Here is a 26,623-nt window from a genome sequence, read left to right as displayed (position 1 = left end):
TCAACATTCATGGCTACTGTCTAACTGCAATGTCTCGTTAATTTTGTATCTAGATTTTCTAGAATTTTCCCAAATGAATTCTACATTTAGATTTTCTCTAACATTTAGCCCTGTAAGAAACAACATGAGAAATACTAAGGCTACAGTAGTTCAACATTGGATTAGAATTATGAAAGGGCAACAAACACAACATAGCAGTTAACATCAAACAACTAAATACTACACTTAAACATTGGAATTATGTTAGGACCACAAACAAATCATAGCATAAAACATCAAAGTTTCAAACTACTAAATTAAACTGTAGTACAGAAATAGTAAGTTTTCCAGGAATTAAGGTCGTGGCTAAGTTCACCCGAAACCATAGTTATTCTTCGCCAGGCTTCAACAAGTGCGTTCTTTAACTATCCACCGAGACAAAGTGAGTGGAAATGTATATTAATGCCAAAATCCACGGAGCTTACTTTTCCAACTCCCGACGTAGATTTGATTTTCTGACAGACAGAAACTGGCCTAGTGGAGAATTACTAAGGTTTCGGGTGATCTGAGCCACGATCTTGATTCCTGGAGAACTTACTACACGTACGTAGTGATAGAGTTCAATTCAGTGTATAGCCGTTTATTGCCTTGCAGGTCTTGACAACAGATCGCTACGAAGCATCTCCATTAAACCCCATTTTCCACTAGACTGCGACCCCTGAGTGAGCTGTACAGGGACCATATTAAACTGGATTTGTGTGACCCTTTGTTTTACAGAAGAAGAACTTTATTGCACGACAATTGTACTCGGTACACAGTATGGCACAAGTTCTTAAACATAATACAAAATAGAAGCATAGAATAAAACTTAACATCCTAATTATTAATTTTACGTTTTTGATATTGGAATGTGATGCAAGGTATAAAAAACAACAAAACACAAAATAAACAAAAAAGATCTGTTGCTATGTTCAGTTCGTTGGGCGATCTGTCAAAACTTTGGTGAAAGTAAGAGATAAACTGAAAAGTCAAAAGTGAAAGCTCAGCCGTCACTCAGAGGTGACGGTGAGCAGTCACAGCCTCTGGTGGAAAGGAGGTGCAACATTTTCAGCAGCAGAGATGATGCAACTTTATTCGCCAGCAAAGAACTCCATTGAATTTTCATGTAATAATCAACCGTAATTAAAGAGGAGAACTTTCTTTTTACATTGAAGCATGCGGCAATCGTAGCGATATGGATGTAAATGGCAAGGGAAGAGTTTGGGGTGTGCATCTGATTGATTGCGACACCCTGAGACCGAGAGCACTGGTTTACCTTGAGAAGGGTCTGGGAGGGGTTTCTGACGAATGTCCTTTTCTGTCAGTTCTGTATCGTTGTCAGCAAAAAGTCAGCTGTCAAAAATGTCCTCCCATACCGCCCCTAACGCTGGCACTGAGAGGTTGACACACCCCTGACGTGACACCTGGTGACGACTGTGGAGGGGCGCCTGGTTTCTCAAGCATAAAGGACAGAGCTTGGGCCGTCTTTTATATATGTCATTGCATAGTTGTGTAAATCTTTTGAAATACAAGAGTCTGAAGACCCAAAATCTCCATGAAATTTGTTTTTATATATGAAGTGTTTCCTTCCTTCCTTCCTTCCTTCCTCCCTCCCTCCCTCCCCCCCTCCCCGTTTGTTTAATGTATTTAAGTATACTTACTGTACATAAGCGGTTGGGCGCTAATTTGTTCTTTTGAAGTCAATGCACTGGGGCTGGACATACATGTATGTGTATGGTATATATTCACCTAGAGTCTCTCGACCTCATATTTCGCCAAGTAATTTTTCCTCATTACAATGTGAATATATCAAATCCTAATTTGTATACCTACCAAAGTTACCCAAATATAAAAAAAACATAAAAATTCATCCATTCGTCCATTCCTAACTTTTGTTTCAAAGTCTACTGAAATGACACCTGCAGTTCAAAAGATAGCTGCTGGAGGGCGAAAACTTACATCACTTCTTCCCGACAAGAGCCATCCACCATCCAAAATTCATGACCATTGCTTCAATCCCCCAGAACACGAGATATCTAAACTGGAAATTCTGCTGCAGTACCAATAAAAGCCACCAGTAGTCCCAGAATCTAATCATCTCTAACAGGGCAACAGCTAACCACATACCAAATTTCATGACAATCCATCAAAAGCTTATTGAGTTATGCTGTTCATCCACATACAAATTCTTCCCAAAACATAACCTTCTTGGCAACATTGGTAGTTCTTGGGAAAATGACAGCGGAGACTGGTATTCGACCGGTTTCGACTTTATTGTCTTTTTCAAGAATGGCAAAGGCAATTACTCACGAGTGTCACTTTATTGAAAACATTATCTAAAGTCACCAGTATAAGGAGACGATGTAGTGTGTTGGAAGTGCTTTATTATCACACACAGTAAGGTCTCTAAGTTTAACAAGCGCAACATCTTAGTCAACTATATAAGTTTGCATTGCAGTTGCATTAGATGTTGTTATTGATATATCAAATAACTGAATAAACACCTCTTCACACAAAGCAACAATATGTTTTGTTTCTAGAATATATATACTTGTGCAAATTGAAAACAAAATGACCCAATAAACTGTCAATGTTATTTGTTCAACTGGTTGTTGTTGAGTTATCATTTGATTAGTCACTTGGCACAGACATACAATATAGATTTTTACAAGTTTTCAGTTTAGCAACTGACGACACCACCCAATCTGATGATGTGGTCACAATGTCTTTGATGAATGTTGAAAGTAGACTGTGTACATGCAGGACCAGTATACAGCAAACCTGTTGGAATAGACAAATTTGAGCCACACAAAATAGGAGGATTTTGCTCACAAACTGTCTATGTCACAGCGGACATCCCTAAATAATAGAATGTGTTCCGCGAACCCCGACCGATGTCACAAAGCCCAGCGTCTCGCTGGTATTCACTTCTTGCTGGCGGCCCACACATATCATCAAACATTTCCGGATATTGTTTTACAAAATCTACCTCACTTGCGTAAAATACCGAGAAAAACGGATTATTTGGTGCTTCTGTGTTGTAAATCAGTCAGACCGTAATTGAACACCTGATTCCTCTGGGTTTGGGAATGTCCTTTTGACACATTCTATACTTAACAGATATGCACGGTGACATAGACAGCTTGTGGGCAAAATCCCCCCCCCCCTATGACGAAACCAGTTTGTGAGGTTTAGATTAGTCTATTTATAAACTACTGAGATACGCTTCAGTAACAAAATAAAGTAAAGCTTTGCCTTTCATCGTAAACTTAGGCCACACAGTCCACTGGTTACCAGGTTTTTAAAACTGGAATATTAACACATAAACATGTCTGTATCCTGGAACACACAGTTTCAAGGGGTGAATATAGTCAGATTTAATTTTTCCTCTGATATGTTGGCCTTACACTTATCTTTTTTCAAAGAGGCTGAGAAGTTGAGAACCATGGAAAATAAAATGGTGTAGCATGAAGGCTAATTACTCTCTGAACATATCAATCACAAAACATGATATGAATGTCATATGTCAATGTAATACTATTTTACTCTATATCTATATGTATACATGTAGCTTGTTAAATATGTATGTCCTGTTTGGTAGTTTGACATTATAGCAGTTTCAGGCCTAGGAAAAAATGTTGTGTTTCCGGTTACTGGACCAACCCTATCAAAACCTGCCGACCCTTAAGCCTTTTTGGTGGATTGACTGCTGGCAAGGGACATGACATTTTTGATCTGACATCTGAGCGATGAAAACATTGTAGAATTTTTTTTCAAACATGTTCTTCTCATTTCTGCTGCAATAGAAAAAGTGATCTAAACAGACTCACCAAACCGAGGTGCCCTTCATGTTGACACTCTGCCAAAAAAAAGAAGAGAATTCCTACCTACAGACCCTATTTTTTTTCAAGACTGTAATCCAAAACACAACATTAATTTTCCTTGGCCTTACCAGCATGGTCTAACCCTTTGTTATAGCCTATGGCTGTTTGTACACGACTATGTACACATCATATCTATGGTCAAACCATTGAAATAAAATAAAATGAAAACAAAAGTGTAAATAAATAATGCAACTCTGGAGAAAATCAAAAGTACATTGCTTAGATGTAACTATATCAGAAACTACTGTTAGGGCAAGATCTGAACTTTTCCTGAGAACACAATACAACAAATAAACATGACCTTAAAAGTATAGACAACACTTAAAAATGTTTCTTCCCTCCTGTTAATTTGTCCAAAAAGACTTTGTACAATCCATGATTGCAGTTAACCAGTTACTTGTTAATGTTGGTTAAAGGAGCATGTTGGAGAGGATATTATGATGGAATATCAGTAGTCCACAGCACAACTGTGCCACACTGCTATATGCACACCCCGTGCCGACATACAACCCTTGAACACTCTTTACACACTGTGCATATGTTGCCCTGCAACAAGTTTCTCATATCAGGTATGCCAGTACCATACTTCACACGTGATGTCATCTCCAAGCAGATGTTGGGGAGGGGGGGAATTCGTAACGATTTCTGACTGGCCCTGAAGATGTGATATAGCCTGAGTGCCATACTAGGGGAAATGTTCACCGTGATTTTCAGTTCGCAATTAAGAAGTCAGCTTGAAAAACATGAACATAACACCACTGCAAACATATGTTCATGTTTTTCAAGCTGACTTCTTAACTGTGAACTGAAAATCATGGTGAACATTGCCCCCTTTACAGTAAAATCTTGCTGGCAGTTTCAACCGTGAATTCAAAATCACTGCAAACACTCTATTTTGTACCTACCACAAAATCAAGTCTCTGCGAACATTTCCACTTTTACAGTAGTTTTCCGGACCTCCCATTTGCTCCCCAAACCAACCTTGGATAGGGGGAGTACGGGAGCCCCGGTAAACTAACTAGGATGGCACTAGGGCTAGATCTGATAGCCACCACGAGGATTTGCTTGGAGATTAACATGAAGTGCGTCATGCTGCAACAAACGGCATTCACAAACCAAGGGTGCAACACTGTTACACGCTGTACACCGTCTCCATCATAATTTCCTCCTCCGCTACTTCGTCCGCGCGTCTTCCCCTGCGACTGCTCTCCCCCCTACCACACACCCGCTTCAGTCTCTCCTTACACCCCCGCTTACCCAGCGCATCCCTCTCGGCAGTGAACCGATACTTCCTGTCCCTCCCGATGTACAGGAACCAGACTAAACAGGCCGAAGCCGCTCCCAGAAACAACACGATGGTCAGAGAGGAGTAGACGACTTCCATGTCCACCTCGGTGCCGGGGGTGCCCTGTAGGATGTGCTGGTACCCCAGGATGATGTTGGTGAGCGCCTCCATGGTTCTGTTGTTCTCCAGAGCATCTCTGTTGTCCCGGTGAACCTCCCAGACGTCCTGGTTGGTCAGTTTGAGCTCCGCAGCGTCACCACGAGCTGCGTACACCTGTAGGTTACAATGTGAAAAACATTTTACGGTGGGGTCACACTCATCGTAGGTTGTTGTGCAGCCCTAGAATTTTCAAGTAGACTGAGAGCTCATGGCAGAACCAACCGCTAACAAGGATACCAGAATAAAAACAGGTTGCAGATGTAAGCCTGGACTTTTTGTTTATCTAGGTTGGAAGGAAATTACTGCAGATAACATAAACGTGTTACAAACTTCAACGCTGTTGTGTCTTACCCTCTGAGATGATTGACAGTAGACCAGGACTACTCCTCCGTCACACTCGCCTGGGTCCCACAGGTGCAGCAGTACCTGGCTGAACCGCCGGATGGCGTCCCTGTCTCGTTCTCTGTTCAACAGTAAAGAAATACCACAATCTTAGCCATCATCAGAAGTCAATTTGGTCTCGCAGCATGTTATCTCTCTACTCTTACAGGGATGGACCCTGACAATTTTTCCACTCAATAAGTGTGGTGGGTTCTTTAACATGCTCCTGGAGTGACTCCCAGCAAACACTTCCAGCTTTGCTTCCCATCCAAGCCAGGTACTCATTTTCACCTGAGTTGAGTGAGGACATAAGTTTAAACTCTATTTCCCAAGGGCACAACATTGGTGCCATTCTTGGGATTTGAACCCAAACCTTGACTCTCGGTGAGGGAGTCACATGTACTTTTAATAATTTTCCTTCAGACACTTACCCAAACATCTTGACGATGTCAGGAACCAGGGCCACAGATATGGTGTAGCCGGGGAATTCTGAGGACTTGTTGACGGAGCGCTTCCTGACGTCCCTCTCTGTACGCTGCTGCGGCACACATGGTGTACCGGTACTGGTGGACACGTTTCCCAGGAGCTCGGACAGAAAGTCGGCTGTATCAACACGCGGGTAGTGGGAACAGGTCATTTTACATATACCTCATTTGCATACTTGGGAAAAGTTTGATAGTACCCTTACCAAGTACATTTGTATTCTCGAAGAACTGCTAAAGAGCCTTTAGGTGTAATGGACTACATGTAGTTTTGACGAAAGAATAGTGTTAATTAATTGCCTTTCCAAAGGGCACACCATTGGGGCCTGTCATGCAGGGATTGAAACCTAGAATCATTTAGTCAACAACCCTAACTCCAACACCAACTTGCCACCATATTGCAAATTTGCAAGTATTTGTGCATGCAACAGAACTATGTTGGAGAAAACTACATCGCTTCTTTTTATATGTAGTATAAACAATGTGGAGGTTTGATTCATAAAATAATCTTTGCATGAAAGCTCATCTGTGTTGGTAGAGTACATATTGGGATAATTTGAAGCTTTAGTTTAATCCAACACAAAAAATGTGTGTTGGATTGAAGCTTCAAATTATCCCAATAAATAATAACCTTGTCCAGTAACCAAGTAGAACCATAGAAAGTACATGTAGCTATAGTCTTATTACCTTTATGTAGGTTTGGAGGCAAGTACGTCTACAACTGAAGGCTACATTATCAGCACTGGGATTCTAACTACATTTTCTTTCCTAGGTTTAGAGAGATTTTCCCAGGGTTGTGGTCTGTAGAATTTCTGTATCTTTCTTTGATACATCGATCTTTTTGCAATTTTTCTGATATGAGCCTTTTAAAAAAACAGAAAAGAATTGATTCCCAGAGCTAAACATGTAGCCTTTCTTAATGCTCTGAGAGTCTGAAGCTCACCCTCAGAGTCTGTCAGGATACTGTTGGGATCGCACAGCCAGGAGGCCTGTGGTCTGCCGCACTGGAGCCACTGGTGCTGCGGGTTGGGGTAGATCTCCACGCTCCACTTGGACGGCAGCGGGGCGCCGGGCGGGATCCCCGGCATCACGGCACCCGGCAGCATTCCGGGAATGGAGTATCCCGGTGGGATCTGTGGGATCCCGGATCCTGGGTTCTGCTGTCCAGGGATGTTGTACCCTGGTGGAATCTGAGGTAATCCTGATCCTGGATTTTGTTGTCCAGGATTAGCGTAACCTGGTGGGATCTTAGGTAATCCTGATCTCGGATTTTGTTGCCCTGGATTAGCATAACCAGGTGGGATTTCAGGTAGCCCAGATCCTGGATTTTGTTGCCCTGGATTAGCATAACCTGGTGGAATCTCAGGCAATCCAGATCCAGGATTTTGTTGTCCTGGTATTGGGTAACCCGGTGGAATATCTTGTGGGTTTGGGTGGATCCCTGCATCGGGCCGATCTGGAGGGGAACTGTCTGTCGGATTTCCCTCCCCTCTAGCCGACATGTCGGGGTACAAGCCATCGGGCTGATCTTCTGCAACTTCTGTTGTCGGCGTAGCTTCCTCGGGATCCTTCTGTGAGCCAACAGGAGATCCAGTCATCTTTTCATAGAACGGAACATCCTCAGCCTGTGGGCCTCTCCCTGCCCTGCCCTGTGCCGGAGCCTCCTGGTACTTTCCTAACAAGCTGCCGGCGTCTGGAAGCGTCTCTCCACCGCCTTCTACGTCTTCTGGTTTAGGGTTCGTTTCCTGCACGCCGCGAAGGCTCGAGCCTTTCTTTGGAGTCCCATTGACCCCAGACGGTAGGGTCGCCTCAACCGGATTGAACGTGGAGGAATCTGAGACCAGGCAGCTGAGGAATATGACAAAGACAGCCAGAAGGATCCTTTGTAGTGCCATAGTTGAAGTGTAGCAGCTATACTGCCCTGAAAAGTATTATGTTCAGACAATCAATATACAGGTATCAGTGTACATGTACATGGGCAATTATGCACACTGAATTAAGATTGGTGCTCTTTAATGAGTAATGCACATTTCATTGTTCTGACATACTGTACAAAAACTACAATAATTTATTTATGCAGGGACTTCAGTTCGCAGTAAAAGAAGAAGGGAGGCCTTTGCAGTGTTTTGAAATTTCAAGGTCACAGTTGAAACAATTCTGTAGTACAATTGTAGTAATACATTGGAAATGCATGTAAGGAGGTGACATTAATGACTATATCTGCTTTCAAAATACAATGTAAAGCAACACCTTAATAGAAGGCTCTAGCCTGGGTACCAGACCACACCACTCCAGTCGCTAATCCTTCGGCCGGGAAGCAACTTGCCCCACCACCACAGATAACACACGGGCCTCTAATTACCCTTGTGCGCCTAAGCGCAATAGTTATCAGGGATCGGCTGCCAAGAGAGACCGGGTGCGAACTCTATCCCCTACTGAGGCCTTCCCCAGCAAAAGAGGTCAACGTCACGCATCACACAAAAGATCTGGTTTCCAGGCTAAGGAGGCTCATGTAATGCCTTCTTGCAGAATTTTTCTCTTGATACAATCCCATGGGAAAATAGTACTTAACATAGCATGAGAAATAAAATCAATAACTTACAACTGTGTGTTGATATATGCAAAAACCATTAGAGATACAACATTGTATATAGCTCTGGAAAAAATCTTTTCCTTTCATATCTCTACCATGCCAGGACATGCACAGAAGTACTGAATATCACCTCACACTCAGTATGCCAAGGATAATAGAATCACAAAAGCAGGCTTAGCTAATATAAGCTGTGGCATTTGATAACCTTTCCTTGCCCAGGATGTTCAGTAGGGATAGTACAAAACACAACAAAAAGTGAACTGTGTTTATCTAATATATTAAACGACAATCCTGTCAATTTTGCTACACCCAATTATTGATCAAAAAAAGAATTACAACATTGTTTACAGGTTCTTAAAAGCATTCATACATAAAATAGAATATCACTGAAATATGTAACAGCAAATAAGGCATTAAACTAAAATGCATTTTCTGTGATTCAGAACCATGTGACTGGTTTCCTTTGTGTCAGGCTCCGGTCACAAAGTGCTTATAATTAGGTGGGGCCTCTGAAAGGGGAACCAAAGGCCCCAGCAACAAAGCTATAAATAGATCGAGGAATCTGATTATCATCTTTAGCTGTAACATCTGCTTTGAACAATAAGACAGCTGGTTAGTCGTCCCCAACAGCTTTCATAATTCTAATATATACTTATAGTGATACTTACATTAAGGCCTTCTTAAGACAAGTGCCATCTAAATGGCCCTGGGCACCACAGGTGGTTTCAAGGACAAAATCAAGACTTGGATGGATTTAAAAAAAAAGAAGCTATACTGTTAACACTGACCAGAATGTAATGTGCATACGGCACATGATCCTACGATTGTGTCAGAGCTGCTAAGTCTCTCTCGTCCTCTTTGGTCAACGTTGCATCGGAGTTAAGGCCGCTTTGGTATGAACCATATATATATATACGGGATATATGATCATGAGATGCAATGATTTATCAAACTTTTAAGGCATGACTTCATGGAGACTAATTTCCTGCACACAAAAAATTTATGGTACTTTCTCAGTATCTGCTTGATGTTTTTGCATTTTAGTAATATCAAACGAAGTCTGTGTTGTGTTGGCATGCCATGTTTACTGTTGACCTGTGGTACACACATAATTTGTTGATTCTATTATCGACTCCTCGTTCCATATTTTTAATGAAATCCTGGAGAAACAACATCAGTACAGTAGCAAGCCCCCCTCCCCACATAGCCATATACTTATTAATTTTTTGCCTATTTCGTTTGTTCTTGCGGTGTCAAACTTACCTTAAGAGCAACAGACGACGTAAGAGGGTCGTTCCTCGCTTCTGATGAGAATAATTCAGACGACACCGAAACAACGAAGCAGCAGAAATGACAACAAAGCAACAAAGATGAGGTAAAAGAAGAAGAAAATCATGCTCGGATAAATTGCGTGGGCGCTCAGCTCAGTTCCCCCTTTTCAAGCCTGCATCCAGGTAATATTATACCCCTCAGCCTTGTAACCCAGCACCACCTACCAGTGTTCCTATTCCCTGTACATTTAACCATAACAAAGGTGTTTACAGGAAGAAAAGGTAGACTGACCTTCAGGTCATGGGACCGGCAGAACACCAACCTCGTACCCAGGGGTCTTCTCACACAGCTCTGGGGTCGAGATGAGCAAATCAGATCAGTCCAATATTTTTACGGGGTGAAATCGTTTATTCTTTATGTATTAACCTCCTTGATTAAACTCAAATTAATGTTGAAAGAAATTACTAGGTACATAAAAGCTTATTAGAATGCTTTTATGTACCTTTTTCTGACATAATATGTCTTGATATTTGTTTATGTTAAAATCTTACTACAGTGATATGACGCTATCTAAATCATTCCATTTAAAGTCATGTAATGTTATGTTGCCAAATTTTAAAGATAATGTTTAGTACCATGATAGGACATTATTGTATGACTTTGTTGTCATCTGGGATTGGTTATTCCTCATAATGTTACAAAATACCCCCATGATATCAATGGACCTGTCCATGCACATTGACCCATCAGTTCTCTGTTCTCCTACTAGGTTCCCAAATCAGCTGACCACTGCACATGTTGTGTGACCGAGGTGTGTGTGGACAGCAGACATGGCTACTGAGTTTGTACAATCCTCGCTGCTCCTTGCCTCGAGTCACCCAGTTTGGGTCATAGTTGTCACAGTCTTGTTGCTCTTTGTTTTAAAGAGTTTTCTGAAAAAGTTGCTTAAACGGAAGATAACAAACTTCCCAAGAAAGTTTCCAGAGGATAGAGAAAAGGTAAGCGATGAATAGTTGTGCAAACAGTGATTCGGAGCCGCTGTTAAAGTATAAAGTCCAAGGTACATATATATACCAAGGAACAATCCCTGTATGAGCGAGATGGGCAAAATGATGTGCCATGTACATTATGAGACATCTGAACGTATACCAGAACATATAATTGAACGTATATTTCTGAAGGTATTATTGCCATTACCTATGTATTTGTCTGCCCCTATCTGTTGTCTCAGTGAGTCCAACATCAGCTATGCTGCTTTGAGAGTCAGACTTGTATTGTATTGTGACATTTGCCAATATTAAAATAAAAGTCTTATCATCTCTCACCAACGTTTTATTGGTTCTCAGCAAGCAGTAGCAGAGTTCAATATGTTCTGATGACAGCAGCTGACAGCTGCAGAACGTTTAAGTGAGACTCAGTCCGTGTGTTTTGCGTATAAGAATTATTAAAATCTTAAACATGTCTAACAAGGGTCTTCATCATTTTTGGCATGCAGGTACCTAACTAGATAGAGATACACATAATGATATGCAAATTACCAATAAAAGCTACATTTGCACAAGTAATGAGATTATTTCATAATTTCAGTACTAGTACATCATACATGTGAAGGGCAAATTGAATTATCAAATCAAAAAAAACAAATCAAATTGATTTTAACCATGCGAACCAGGACCTTATCAATCGTGCAATCCAGGATCTGATTTGCATAATCAACATTTGTCCTTTAATCTCATTAACATGCAGAGGACCAAGGAAGCCTTCTATGATGTGGCAGTGGTGGGCGCAGGCCCCGCTGGGTCCACCCTCGGCTACTACCTGGCCAAGGCTGGGCGGAACTGTCTTCTCCTGGAAAAGAAGAAGTTCCCGCGAGATAAGTACTGCGGAGACGCCGTGTGCAAGACCGCTATCGAGATTCTCATGGACATGGGCATCTACGAGAAACTGATAAAGGAGAACAAGGCCCGCATAGTAAGTACAGTCCGTATTATGATAATGAAATAGTCCATATTATAATAATGAATCTGTCAAAAGGGTGACAAAAGTCAAGGTTGATCATTGTCTATGATGGACAAGAATCATCTGTGATGGTTTTACGTAATTAAAAAAAGTAATATTTTAATAACTACTGATGATTAGTAGATATCAAGATGTGCGAACGTACATTTGTAGCTTTGATCATTACTCGTAATATATGCACAAATTGGAAAGATAGTTTCATTGCAGTGGTATGTACCATAGTGCTGTAGTTTCTCTTACTTTAAAAAAAATGTGTGCTTAGCATAACAATCATCAAAGAGTATAGTATGTGTATATCACCACATATATAAATGGTCGTTTAGGTGTAACAAGTTGTTGGATGTGATTGAAGCCAACCACTGGCTATAAAGTATAAGGGCAGTTATATCAGTCTGTTAGGATTCTTTGCGATGTTTTGTCCTTGTGTTGTCCTGCACGTGTCAGGCAGATGCAGGTGGCCTGTGCAGCCCCGGGGGCCTCAGCTACATCGGCCGCAGCAAGGAGGTGCTGGGAGAAATCCCAGCAGCCCTTGCCTGCAAGAGATGGTGGCTTGATGAAGCCATCGCCATGGCAGCAAAAAGGTAAAGCCAAAGCTTCAATATTCAATATACACTTTATACTGTAAATGCAGAAATGTTTGCGGTGGTTTTATGTTTGGGGTTTTCGCTGTGAAATCTTTACCGCAAACTTCAAACCACCGCGAATAGCTGTTCTGTTGTGTGACTGTAGTATTGCTATTGTTTCAAACGCAAACTCAAAGCTACCCCGAACACTCCATTTTCTCCCTACCGCGAAATTAAATCCCCGGGAACATTTCTGTATTTACAGTAAACCACCAGAAGAGCATCTTGGATTATAGTGATGGTTTGGAGGAGTAGAATAAAGTTTAATACAGTCAAACAATTTCGTCCAGCATGGCGTTGTGCTCGATCGATTGATTCGGAGGGCAATTGGCTGTGCGCCTCAGTAGTTGGGAGACGCCATGCGCTATTTTGAAATGCTTGATGAGAACTCAAAAGGGGAAAATTTGCGATGAAATGAGAAGCAAGAGGCGAGTCGAGCCGTCCACTTCAGCGTAATTCTCTACGACCGGCCCAACTGATCAATCCTACAATGAATAAAGTTACAGAAGATAAAGTCACTCAGACTGTAGCAAGCTAAGTGCTACAGTCTTAAGATAATTGTCTTAATTGTCTTAATAAAGATCTTAAGATAATTGCCCTGTAATGTCACTGGTGTCATGTGTGTAACAATGCCTTGCAGAGCTGGTGCAGACTTACAGGAAAACAGTGGGGTGAGAGATGCTGTGTTTGACACCAAGACTGGGCTGTGGACAGTGTACCTCGAGGATAGTGATAGGTCTTACAAAGCCAGGTGACAAAATCTACTTTTTTCAGATTAGAACATGACATCAAATGTCCAGCACTCATTGAAAAAATTTCCTTGATACATTATAACTTAGGCATCCCCTAGGAGGTTACAAGACCATGCGGTGGTCTAAGTATTTAAGTTCAAGGATGGGCGGGGCAAGTTTACATGGATTTGGTACAGCCCCGCCCTCTCAAGGATTTTGTCGGCAGCCCCAGTGTGCCTCTTGGAAAAGTTTGTCTTAAGCATGTTGCATAATGTCTGTTCATGGTTCGAGTCTGGTATTGTTTTAGATAATGTTGTGTATAATTGAAACGTGCAGTGTGAATGTATTTCTGCTGAACGCCTTGCTACAGAATCCTGGTGTGTGCTGACGGCGCACCGTCTAAACTCGCCACCAAACTCGGCATCGTGAAGCGGCCCCCCGACGGGTCGTGCTCTCGTGCCTACGTGGAGAGCGGCACCCACAAGTTCAAGGCAGACGGCTGCATCTTCTACCACAGGGACATGCTACCAGGTATGTCAGATATAATCATTTTTTGTTTGCCTTTGTTGGGTTGCCTCAGGTATCCATCTGATTCCAGCTTGTGTCTATTTCCCACCTGGGTTGCTACAAAAACTAGGTAGCAACCCAGTTTGGAAGTTAATAAAAGCTGAAGAGGTATGGTTAAAAAGGTAATAAACGTTATTCCTGTGAGCCTTTTTTAGGCCGTAGAGGCATTGAGTTGTAACACTTGATGTCATGCTATGTCAACCTTCTACAATGTACTTTCTCTTCCATTGAGACTAAGAATGTTAGTAAATAAGTGAAAGATTTAGTATAAAGTATACTGTTTGGAATGATAGGTATATGTGTGAACGTCTAATATGTGATTCAACATGTAATCTCCTGTCTACCCCTAGGTTACTCTGCACTTTTTCGTCACCCAAACAATGAACTGAACTACTGTGTGTACCTCATCCCTGGCAACCCCAAGGTCGGTCCTCTCTTATTGTGTACTGTTCGCTAGTTCGTACAGGCCCTAAATGTGTTGCTGTTTCAGTAGCAAGATAATATTTTTACAGGGAGGGGTAATGCTAGCCCCTCCCCTTTAACATGCTTGAGGTGCCTCCTCGAGCACGGGACCCCCATCATAAGTCCCTTCCGAAATATGGGTACACTCTGCCTTTAAACCAAGATGCCCTTCCCAGGATTGAGCCTGGGTCTGATGCCCAGTTAGCTACTTATTGGAACCAGGAGCTCAGCTGTGAGGCTGCTACTAGTTGAGCTACAGAGACATACCTCGTTGTGTAGTATTGGCAAGCTGATTTTCTATACGTCAAGAGTGAATGGTGAACATGCCACCTTCATATGTCTCTTAAGCTCCTGCCACACACTTGACAAGCTTGATCTGCCATATTTGTTGATCGCCACAAGGTTGCCAAATTTTCATCTGCAAATCTACCCCATCTCATTGGACGGGGCTTGGGGACCTGCATTAACATTGGGCAATCTCTAAGAATTGCATGATGATCAAAAGAACAGGGTGATTATTGCAGAAAGTGTCATCTAGAGCTCGCAGACTTCTCAGGTGATCAATTTTCTTGCTGTGTGACAGCATTACAGAATACAACCCATTCTTAGGTTTTAGCCTAATGTTTACACTTCACAATTAATATGTGTTGATTTTAATTCTCTTAAATTTCTTGTCAGGTCACCAACGATGATCTGCCCTATTGGCACGACTTCCTGATGAAACAAGACCCAAACATCAGCAAGTCTCTGGGTCCTGGGGCCAAGCTAGAGAGGATGAAGGCTGGTTAGTGCATAATCATTGTGGTTAGATACAATTGCAAGTTATTATATAATAACATTTGCTTTCTTAATGTTGAGTGCTTCTCAAACAAAAATTTTTCACGAGTCGCGATACCAGGTTCCGAACCATCTGCCATGTTTTCTGTGACGTCATTGGCAGAATTGAATTCTATAACTTGACATCATGAATCAAGGATTGAAGTATGATTAATTTTATAAGGTTCGTTGTTCCCTAAAATCAGTTATTCGAGTGCATATGTTGTGCAAACGTCTTTGAATAATACTGGATGCTATCAGGAACTATAGTAGTTGTATTTCAGTGTCATTGGTGGCATCAGCACTTTAAAATCTCAAGACTTCTAGATCTGTAGTTACTGTAATTGTTGTAATCTTGCTTGTCACTGTCTGTAGCCAGTCTGCGGCTGGGTGGGGAGCCTGTCAGCCATGGGGACCACGTGTTGGTCGTTGGGGATGCTGCGGGGATGATCGATCCCATGACAGGTGAAGGATATTCTATTTTGTTTGTTTGTTTTGCATAACCAGTTAACTGGTTTTAGGCGTAACACACCAGGATTGATCCACAGATAAGTTACCGTAGGTACTCATTTTCAACTGGTTGTCAGTGAGGCAATATATGTAGTTCCGTGAAGTGCTGAAGGGCACAACATTGGGGCCTACGAGGGATTCGAACTGAAAACCTCTACATTCAAAGTCAACAACCCTAACCACAAGACCACCATGGATATTCTATTCAATTTATCTTTCTCCCATCATCTCCTTGTATTAATAAACCAGCCACTCAAAGACATTGTCCTACACACCTTGTCTTAGTTGTCTATCTTTGATCTTGCAGGTGAGGGCATCCACCATGCAATGGAAGCTGGGAAGATGGCTGCCAAGTTCATCCAAGAGGCAATGCATCATGGAAACTATGACAAAGATGTGATGAAGCTCTACCATGATGCCTGGATGGACAAGTTTGGATCAGACTTCAAGTGGTAAGATTGGTATAGTATAGAGGATATATATAAGTACATCAATTGTTTGGCGATAATAACATTGTCTGATGTACCTTCCTTTAGGAAGAGTGACAATGTGGATACACACTTGTTTTGTCACTTTACTTCAAAGTAACCTGTCAAAACCTTTTTGTGTGACATAAATAATAAAGACGCACTAATATTTGCATTATTTAAAAAAAATATGATATTAACATTATATTACAATCACTGATTCAGGGACCTAGAACCTGAAAAAGAGGTCATAGTAGCCACTATAGACAGTATTTGAAATTTACATTGGCCAGGTGGTCCTTATGTGCATGGAAGTGGTCACTTGTACAGGTTTGACTGTATTTGATAATAGCAACAGCCTTTAAGGTAACATAGAATTTTCTTCCGTTGTCCTCAGGTCTTTTGCGATATGCCAGCTCCTGTATCGTTTCCCGATCCTACTGGATGCCGCCACCGCTGCCATCGCCAGGAAGGGGGACAAGTTCCTGGCAGCCTGGGCCGACATCATGACGGGACGTGTGCCCAAGATTCACCTACTGCGCCCCGAGTTTGTCATCGTCATAACATTTGAGCTCGTCAGTCTAATCATCAAGCGCTCTCTTGGCATTGGGAAAAAGAGGGAAAAAAAGCTGGAATAACATTCATACAAGGAATAAAAGGTGTCTCTTTATTGTTACAGTTAATTACGATGACAACCACTGAATCGGGAACCAAATTGACATTTTTATTTTCAACATTTTGAAATACAGTTGCATTAGAAAATATCTGTTGATTTCTTGTGAATAGAACTGTTTAAAAACAAATCACACATCATAGAATTCATAAGTTCATACACTAGATATGTAGCTGATTGAAGTTATTGTCCATATTGGTTGACAAGACAGGACAAATAGAACTTTCGGGCACTAAGTACATATACAAGTATATAATACAATGCAACGTTAGCTGATTTCAGTGAATACTGTACACAATAATTATTGTATTCATTCCCTGAGCTATTGATGACTTGAACCATGCATGGAATGCAAACTCCCTGAGTCTCTAGGTTACTATCATAATATTGATTCATTTCTTGCCAATAGAATAGAAGAAACTATAAGTGCAGGTTTTTAGATTAACGTTTAAAAAAATGTAATAAACCAATATTGAATGGTTTCTCAGAGGAAGAAAGTATGTAAATGACTCAATAAATGTTTTGAATTTTAGATCAAATTCAGATCATTCTTTCTGTAGTTTACTTTTTATTGGACATGTGACATGTAATTCAGAACATAACATACAATTGGAGAGATTTTGCACATAGAAAGATTGAAATTACTCAAACTTCTTTCTAAAGTTGTAATGTTACATGTAGACAGGGATAATGTTCCAAATATCAGATCACCAGGCCAAAGGGTAAAGTTCATAAAAGGTCAGGTGACCCACACATCCTTCTGGTATCTGTTAACCTGTTCCAACCCCAGCAGGAACCTCCTAGCCTGTTCAGCACCCATGTTTCCCTGTTCCTGGCATACGTCTGTCAGTGCCTGGTGCACATCATGGGCCATGTGTCTGGCATCACCACACACATAGATGTGAGCTCCATTCTGTGGAATAAAACAGCATCCTCTAAACTCATACTCACATACACCTCACTTGTAGGTTTGGAATAGCTGTGATATTTGATAACAATTACATGTCATTATTTTTTACCTTAATGCCCCCACTAGCTGTCCTCCCCTTCTTCTTTTTTTGGAGGCTACCAACTTCAACTTGCTGAAGATTCTGTAGCCTATGCCGACTAAGATTTGATCCACTCACACTCACCCCTTATATGTATATTTGCCTCAAGATACAATGAGAAAATTCTCATACATAGGTTACAAAATGCATAGTTTCAATTGAACAATACAATGTATTTGGAAAACACAGTACCTATCATAGCAACCTAGTTCTTCAAAAGACAGAAGAATCTCCTTTAAAGTTCAATGTCTCAAACTCAAACTACAAGACACTTAGTGTTAAGGCATCAAATTCCAGCCTCAAAGCATCGCACAGTTCAAAGAACAATTGAGAAAGTACATTTACCCGAAGATGTCTCCATATGTTCTTGGTATCTTTCCTAAGCAGGTCTTGCACATAGACTTTCTTGTCTTGATCTCTGGAGAAGGCAACCCTCAATCTCAAGCTCCCATTCTTGCTCCATGTCTCTGGCAATTTGAGTGAAAATGAGGGAAAGGCTGTGTTAATGTAAGATTACTAAGAATGAAGTATTTCATAGTATGAAGCATAAGGACAAGTTCAGCCTGTACTTTGAGAGGACAAATTTGCATGTTTCATTGGGGATGGTACAGGATAGTACAGGGTGGGGAAGGTACTTCAGCACCAAGGCTGGGGATGGTACAGGATAGTACAGGGTGGGGAAGGTACTTCAGCACCAAGGCTGGGGATGGTACAGGATAGCGCAGGGTGGGGAAAAGCACTTCAGCACCAAGACTGGGGATGGTACAGGGTGTGGGATATTACTTCAGTACCAAGACTGGGGATGGTACAGGATAGTACAGGGTGGGGGATAGTACTTCAGTACCAAGGCTGGGGATGGTACAGGATAGTGCAGGGTGGGTGATGGTCCTTGAGCACCAAGGCTGGGGATGGTACAGGATAGTACAGGGTGGGGAAGGTACTTCAGTACCAAGGCTGGGGATGGTACAGGATAGTGCAGGGTGGGGAAGGTCCTTCAGCACCAAGGCTGGGGATGGTACAGGGAGGGGGATGGTACTTCAGCACTAAGGCTGGGGATGGTATAGGGTATAGGCAGTGTTAATAGACAAAAAACGTTTGCAGCAAAAACATGTCATAAATGCTTACACTACCTAGTTCACTTTTGTAGAGAAAATCCTTGTCTCTATGTCGGCAGCCAAAGTAGAGAAGGTTGTCTCCTGAAGCGCCTGTAGCAACTAATGCGAAGTCATAAATTATGTTACTCAAGCATCAAGAAAGCACAATTCAAAGATTCATATTTTTGTATCCTAGAGTGGAACTCATTGCCACCAAGTACATGTATACATTAAACCATGCTTGTAATTGGATGGTCAAAGGTTAGGTGCGACAGGTGGTTCAGTTAATATAATCAGCTGCTGCTGCACCACGTGCATGTGCAGCTGGTGTGTTACGCAAAAGGGAGGTTGTTTTTTCTGTTTCTTTTGCATAACAGGTAAACCACTTTTAGGCATAACACACCTGTTGCACCAGCTATACAGATATTACTATATGGTTATAGATGCATGGGGCAGTGACATGTTGGTTTGAAACACTGTTTTGCATTTGAATAAAAACATTCTGAAAAATGGTTAAAATAGAAACTCACTTCTTTCTTGTATAAAAGCCAGAAAGGGTGCGATGCCTGTTCCAGGGCCGATCATTATGATTGACAGGTCGTTGTTGCTAGGCAACCTGAAGTCAGGGTTATGGCTGATGAAGACAGGACACGATTGGTGGACCTCAAGTCTGTCTTGAAGATGCGTGGTGGTGACGCCTGTACGAGGGATTCCGTGTAGACTGTACCGTACCACTGCAGCAGTCACACTGGCCTTCTCTGGGTCCTGTTAGTTTTAGATGGAACATTTAACATCCTCAAAGACTCCGATTGGGATCTCTATCAGTAGAGATCCCTATTGGAGTCTGTAGATCTAAAGGTATTCCTTTTAAAGATAGAACTTTTCAACTTTGATTCATATCACTTCAGATCAATGGATTGACTGGAGATTTACTTTTAGATTTATAAATAGGAGACCACCTTTAAGTTAACACATTCCTAACATTGCGATTTGAGTCTCTGTCAACAGATAGGATTCAATAGGAATCTGCAAATCTAAAGGTATTCCTGCTTATAAGACAGAACTTTTGGACTTGGATTCATGTCACTTTATATCAATGGACTGACTTGACATTTTAGGTTTAAAGAATCAAAGAGTGGTCACCCTATCACATTCCTAGCATCTTGATCGGAGTCTCTGTGAACAGAGATCTAAGGATCTCTACCCGTAAAATCATCAATTCAGCAAAAATGGTGTGGGTCACTAAACTGAAGCATGATATCTGTGATGATAAGCAACGTTACAAAGCTATTCAAAAGCTATCTGGCATGATCACTTTGTAGTATCAAATCCCCAATGTTACAACACGGACAACACAAGATCCACGCTCAGTACAAACCAGAACAGGGGACGAGGCTATGGAGTAGTATCTAGGCTGAAGGCCCTTCATCTTGCTCAACAACAGATGAAGGGGCGGACGGGCTCTGTGGAAGCTCTTCAGCACGTCTATGACCTCGTGGGAGTGCAGGTAGCTCCAGAGGATGATGTTATTTTTGGACAGCTGAAAAAATTCACAATTAACTGTCACCGCCAGTACAATGTATTAGTCTTTACAAGTAAAGGAGGGCCAGGTAAGGTATGGAAAAGGAGGAAGTGTGGGAAAATATCAGGGCATGTTTTGTCATTGCAGGACAACAGTTAGAAATTCCTAACTTACTTCTGCAAATTATGAAGCATTGTTACTAAATCCAATGTTAAAAACAACATTTTGAAGACACAAAGTTGTATCAAAAAGTAAATAATAACGTTATATCCCAGTCAAATAGCATTAAAAAACAATACATATACAAATTACAATTAGATGATGTCCTTCTAATTTCAAATATCATAAAATACACAAAATTAGATATTACACATGAATTAAAAGGACCAGTTCTGCTTTTTTTGTTTAAATGTTGGTCAAATTACCCCATCTTTCATCAGTCTTTCTCCTTCTACCCTCTGCTTTTTGTCAGACGTGTGTTTGGTGAGCAGCTTGACAAGTTCTGGGTTCACATGCTTCAGGTCATAGTACTTCAGTAAGGCCTCCTCAAGAGAAATTTTCCCAGCTGAAAAGAAGGCAAATAATACATTTTTGAAGATTGTCTGCTCTTGACATTACTTCATCAATATCATTTGTTTCATACATCTTGAAAAACCGGAAAAGCACTGTCTAGTGATCAAAGAAAAAGCTACAGTTGGCAAAAGCCAGTGATGAAAAAAGAAACATCTGCAATGATCTCAACATGGTATAGCAAAACATTTTCCAGTAAGTAGATAAACTACACAAAGCCCTACTTTATCAGTTGTTAGTTACCTAGTTCTTTGCTATCAGTTAGTTGTTCCAGTTATTAGTTGACATTCATTCATTTCTTTTATCTTTATTCGTTATTGTACATTGATATTTCGGTGATATCAAAATAGATGCAAAGACCCCGTCTACATTTCCTGAAATTGAACGTTGTGAGTTTATCTTCAGCAAAATAAAAACATGAAATACAATACTTAACTCCAAATCATCTCAGCCCACATTTCTTTACCTGGTAGGGGCTGATATGCCCAAGATGGAGCTTCCACCAATTCTCTTCCTGATGCATAGAGGGCTGACAGCACTGCCCCTACTTCTGCTGGGTTGTTTTGTGGATAGATTCCCAGGGCATCTCCTGTAAGATTATCAAAACGGTTCAGTTCAGTTCAGACTCTTGTAGAGTCTTAAATGGCACATAGGACAGCAAGTTCCTTGCTGTTTTTGTGGCAGGGAATATTTTTACAAGGAGGGGTTGCTTGCCTTTCCCCTTTAACATGCTTGAGGCACCTCCTCGAACACAGGACCCCCATTTTATGTCCCTTCCAAAGGACGGGTGCAGCCCCAACTGAGATGCCCTTTCCAGGATCCCCTTCCCAGGATTGAACCAGGGTTTCCCTGTTACCAACTACATGTCATAAGAATTTCATCTGTGAGGCTGCTACCAGTTGAGCTACAGGCATATCCCTACGTTAGGAAAGCAGCACCATCAAAAACAGGGGTTACAGTCTTTGGGATAGATTACATCATAATTCTGCCTTCCTTTGGTAAAAGATGAATTCATAATGACCAGTAGTCTTCAGTTAATAAGTTAATATCTCTGACATAGATGTACCTGCAGTGAAGGTAAGATCACTTCCAGCCAGCTCAAACTCACAATGGATGGTCTCCTTATCCTCCTCTGTCTCCTGTACTGTCAGCCTTCTTTTCACCTACAAAGGTTATTCGGTATACTGTACATCTGTTAACAGTTTTATCAGGTTGGTAGATCAATTCAACATATTTTTCTTAGGTACTACAAGCTTAGGCCCACTTTAGACTGATGACGGTATACGGTCGTGCGTCTACCGTTGTGAGCGACGGTTGTCTTTTGACACATGGTCAGGAAGTATAGCGGGACACCCGCATAAGACCCACTTCCTTCACTGGAGACGGTTCGCTTTAGACCCAGAAAAAACAACCACAGGTCCCCTGCTCAAGGGTCGCATGACCAGGTGTGAACATTTTCCCTTTTACAGTATGTCTTTGATACATCTGCCAGTATGCTGTACAGAAAACAGCAAAACAGTTTCAGGGCACTCATTACCGTCATGGTTGCCATGAAAGGCCTTGTTCTGTTGTAGGACTGGTCACAGGAGACTGCGACAAGTGAGAGGTAGTCCAGTGTGGCCTCTATGGCAACAACGGGCAGGACGTCGAGGACTGCATCAATCCAGGAGTCTATGACACTCCAGTCTTCCTGATCCACATCAGAGCGAGGCACGAGTTGGGTGGCTCTCAGGTCTGTCAGTCTAACGAGGTGGAAGTCAAGATATTGATGGAAGGCAGGACAACTTGTGGAATTTTGATAGAACCAATAATTTTGTATCGATTCTTTCTGAGACTGATGTACATCTCTAACCTGTACTATCCTGCACGTACTGAGCCTTGGTGATAATGTACCATCCCGCACCCTGCACTATCCTGTACCACCCCCAGCCTTGGTGCTGAAGTTACTTCTCCCACCCTGCACTATCCTGTACCATCCCCAGTCTTCTCCCACCCTGTACTATCCTGTACCACCCCCAGCCTTGATGCTGAAATGCCTTCCCGCACCCTGCACTATCCTGTACCATCCCCAGCCTTGGTGCTGAAGTACCTTCCCCACCCTACACTATCCTGTATGATCCCCAGGTTTGTGCCGAAGTACCATCCCCGCCCTGTACTATCCTGTACCATCCCCAGCCTTGGTGCTGAAGTTCCTTCTCCACCCTGTACTATCCTGTACCATCCCCAGCCTTGGTGCTGAAGTTCCTTCTCCACCCTGTACTATCCTGTACCATCCCCAGCCTTGGTGCTGAAGTTCCTTCTCCACCCTGTACTATCCTGTACCACCCCCAGCCTTGATGCTGAAATGCCTTCCCGCACCCTGCACTATCCTGTACCATCCCCAGCCTTGGTGCTGAAGTACCTTCCCCACCCTACACTATCCTGTATGATCCCCAGGTTTGTGCCGAAGTACCATCCCCGCCCTGTACTATCCTGTACCATCCCCAGCCTTGGTGCTGAAGTTCCTTCTCCACCCTGTACTACCCAGTACCATCTCCAGCCATGGTGCTGAAGTACCTACCCCCACCCTGCTCTATGCTGCACTATCCCCACCGGAGGGCGGTTATATTGGCTATGTAGAAACAGATACTACCCACACAAGTTGACTTTACAAAGGAAGACTTTCTACCATAGCCTGGCCACAGATGGCAGAAGAAGACCTACCTTTTATCCAGACTCCTTCCCGTCCGACAGAAGTGCGGGTAGTTTGAGTCTCCCAAGGCCAAGACAGAGTAGTGAAGATGAGACATTTCCATGTCTTGAGCGCCTAGCATCCAGTCACAAAAGTCTCTGGCATCTGTCGGTGGGACGCCTTGATGGGAACAGGAGATAACTAAAAAATTTTGACCATAGCATGTCCAGATATCAAAACAAGAAGTACCCCTGCAGCACCGCAGAAAGCCAATGGAACAATAAACTAGTTTTTGAATGACAAAATTGTTTTTACTTGCATTGCCTTCTTATAAGAAGGACTACTTTTAAATATTTGACCCACAATTGGACAAAAAAAGCTAGCGTGGAATCCATCCTAGTCTAGCTCCCATTCCTCAGATTACATATTTGCAGAATATTTGGCAGAGGAAACAATCACAAAGCTGTAATAGGCTGGATGGCAGGCTGATAAAATTGCCCTTCACGATAAGATTCTTAAGACAGCCTTTACCATCCCAGAATGTCCCTATACAAATGTAGCTCAACTGGTAGCAGCCTCAAAGTTGAGCTCCTGGTTCCAATTATAGTTGGCAACTGGGAGACCCCAGTTCTAATTCTAATTCTAGTTAGGGCTGCACCGGTCTTTCGGAAGGGACATAAAATTTGGGTCCCATATTCGAGGAGGTGTCTCAAGCACATAAAAGGGGAAGGGCTAGCAACCCCTCCCTGTAAAAATATACCCTGCTACTGAGACCATAAGCACAACAAGGCACGACAAGGGTCTGAATGAAGAAACAAACAAACAAACTTACCATCCCCACTGGTGGATATGACAAGCAGCAGCACACTCTCCTGACTCCAGTCCACTGCACTGTGATGCTGGGCATTCACCAGTCTGGGCTGGAGTCGTGCACCGCTGCCATCTAGTGGCAGGGATGCAACACTGCAGCACCATTTGGGACAAAACAAGCCTTATGTCATACCTGGGCCGCGGTCGGGCTGGTACCTTGGGTGATATGGAATACCCCATGTTGTATTCTATATATAAGTTTCATTAGAATTAGCATCAATTCAAACATGTTTGAAGGCCCAATTTGAACAAAAGACGACGCAAACATTTCACCTTTGGAAGTAAGACTAACAACAAATGTATGATTCAATTGGTGTAAAAAATCACAATCTATTGAAGAATTTATCTTGCAAAAATTACCTATCAAAGAGTTTTTTGGCCACCTCCTCACTACAGCCATATTCGGTACCAAACATGACCAGAACTTGTTTCCCAACGTCTGTGTAGTTCACCAAGTATCTGTCTGCAGACCTGTCAATCATCTTGTCTGTTGCTAGGTTACCTTTGAAATGACAGAGAGAAAATCAGCCTTACTGTCTATTGCCCCTAAATACATATCAAATGTTATATTAAAGACTCATAGAGTTAAGATGAAAAAACATACTCGAACCATGAGGAAATAATGTTTGTTTTGCATAACCGTAAACACTCTTGGCTTTAGGCGTAACACAACAGTTTTGTACAGTAGGTACAAGCTGAGTACGACTGGACTGTGAGGTTTGACCCACTCACACTGGGATTGACCCTGACTTAAATCTTTTCAATATCAAAGTGTGGTGGAATCTTTATTGGGCATTGCTAGGGATTCGAACCTAGAAACTTTAGATTCAACAACCCTAACCACAAGACCATCTTGCCACCACCATTGTAAGACCTGTTGAGATTTAACCCCACTCACCTTCCTGACTTATGAATGCCTCCAGACTGTTGCCTCCATAACTGCTACCTGAGGTGGTGAGCAGTGTGTGCAGTACATACGCTATCAGCAAGGTGGCGCTACACAGGAGGTACAACCACATCCTGACTAGAGCATCTAAAGGAGGCTAGAAAGACATATTTACCCACATAGTGCTAATTTTATCTTATATGCCTTGACTCAAATCTTAACATGTTTGCGGTTGTTTGTTTTCGAGATGTCTGACCTTTTTAACGCAGAATTATGACACAATAAATAAGTTTTATCAACTAAGTTACTGCACTACATGGTTTCAAACGCGAACTTAAAACACAGCGAAAATCTCCTTTCCTTCCTAACGCTCAATAAAATCCCCCCTAAAATGAATTAATTTACAGTAAGAAGCTAAGTAAGTAAATTGACAGAGACAGAAGGCCTACAAGACCGTGAGATTTCTATTGTAATCTCTTATAATAATAATTTTATTTGCAAGTTCTTGCCCGAGGGCTAATTGCAACATGAAACAATACATAGCAAGGGTATACTGTGCAGATAGTGCGAGTTAACAATGTTGACTAGTAGAACACATGGCTATTCTAAAAACTACTACGGAATACAATCTACGCTTTTTGGGTTTGACTTCTTTTTTGGAAGCAGTGGAAGACGAAGTGTCCCACTTTTTTTGGAATGAGTGGGTTTTGGGGGGGGTTAACAAGGTTATATGTCGACCTTTGTCGTTTCTATAAACCAATACAAACGTGTACTCACCTGTTGCAGTATATTACCTCTCTCCTGGTCATTTTGCTCTTTGGACAGCTGGTCAACATGAACTTTCAACTTTGACCCTAAGAGGATCATCCCATTTCACTTGTACAGGTTTGACTGTATACCAATGGCCAGGTGGTCGCTTGTACAGGTTTGACTGTATATCAATGGACAGGTGGTCCTTATGTAGAGGTAGTCACTTGTACATATGGCTGTAATCAATGGTAAGGTGGTCCTTACATGTA

At 42.0% G+C, this 26,623-nt stretch overlaps 3 protein-coding genes across 8 annotated transcripts; 1 reads left to right on the top strand and 2 right to left on the bottom strand.

Annotated features, from left to right (window-relative positions):
* Positions 1–2,382: 2,382 nt before the first annotated feature.
* On the bottom strand, positions 2,383–10,451 carry LOC136440622 (collagen alpha-1(XVII) chain-like). 3 transcript variants are annotated; one of them, XM_066436708.1, is made up of 5 exons: positions 10,366–10,451; positions 7,153–8,130; positions 6,159–6,330; positions 5,698–5,809; positions 2,383–5,460 (listed from the first exon to the last, which is right to left on the bottom strand). In XM_066436708.1, exons 2-5 carry the CDS (start codon positions 8,102–8,104, stop codon positions 5,035–5,037), a joined length of 1,662 nt encoding a protein of 553 aa, XP_066292805.1. In that variant the 5' UTR covers positions 8,105–8,130; positions 10,366–10,451; the 3' UTR covers positions 2,383–5,034. The 3 variants fall into 3 exon arrangements, with proteins under 3 accessions (XP_066292805.1, XP_066292813.1, XP_066292798.1); XM_066436716.1 differs by lacking the exon at positions 10,366–10,451 and adding an exon at positions 10,066–10,354; XM_066436701.1 differs by lacking the exon at positions 10,366–10,451 and adding an exon at positions 10,299–10,344.
* Positions 10,452–10,712: 261 nt separating this feature from the next.
* On the top strand, positions 10,713–17,886 carry LOC136440679 (conditioned medium factor receptor 1-like). Its single transcript, XM_066436780.1, has 10 exons — positions 10,713–11,072; positions 11,821–12,045; positions 12,538–12,674; positions 13,357–13,467; positions 13,818–13,978; positions 14,365–14,438; positions 15,155–15,260; positions 15,668–15,757; positions 16,110–16,254; positions 16,667–17,886. The coding sequence occupies exons 1-10, from the start codon at positions 10,905–10,907 to the stop codon at positions 16,905–16,907; spliced, it is 1,458 nt and encodes a 485-aa protein (XP_066292877.1). The 5' UTR covers positions 10,713–10,904; the 3' UTR covers positions 16,908–17,886.
* Positions 17,682–26,508, bottom strand: LOC136440595 (NADPH oxidoreductase A-like). Of its 4 annotated transcripts, none has more exons than XM_066436684.1 (14): positions 26,382–26,508; positions 25,617–25,751; positions 25,079–25,220; positions 24,681–24,811; positions 23,881–24,049; positions 22,715–22,919; positions 22,244–22,340; positions 21,644–21,766; positions 21,033–21,172; positions 20,464–20,625; positions 19,616–19,850; positions 19,122–19,205; positions 18,337–18,458; positions 17,682–17,855 (listed from the first exon to the last, which is right to left on the bottom strand). In XM_066436684.1, the coding sequence occupies exons 2-14, from the start codon at positions 25,735–25,737 to the stop codon at positions 17,682–17,684; spliced, it is 1,905 nt and encodes a 634-aa protein (XP_066292781.1). In that variant the 5' UTR covers positions 25,738–25,751; positions 26,382–26,508. The 4 variants fall into 4 exon arrangements, with proteins under 4 accessions (XP_066292781.1, XP_066292767.1, XP_066292774.1 ...); XM_066436670.1 differs by having other exon boundaries at positions 25,617–25,714; XM_066436677.1 differs by having other exon boundaries at positions 23,881–24,028; positions 25,617–25,714; positions 26,382–26,507.
* Positions 26,509–26,623: the final 115 nt, after the last annotated feature.

Source organism: Branchiostoma lanceolatum, chromosome 1 (genome assembly GCF_035083965.1).
Source record: "Branchiostoma lanceolatum isolate klBraLanc5 chromosome 1, klBraLanc5.hap2, whole genome shotgun sequence".
In the NCBI taxonomy this organism is placed as follows: Eukaryota; Metazoa; Chordata; class Leptocardii; order Amphioxiformes; family Branchiostomatidae; genus Branchiostoma; species Branchiostoma lanceolatum.
The sequence above is the reverse complement of the archived record's forward strand: the minus strand, read 5'-3'. Positions and strand labels throughout refer to the sequence as shown.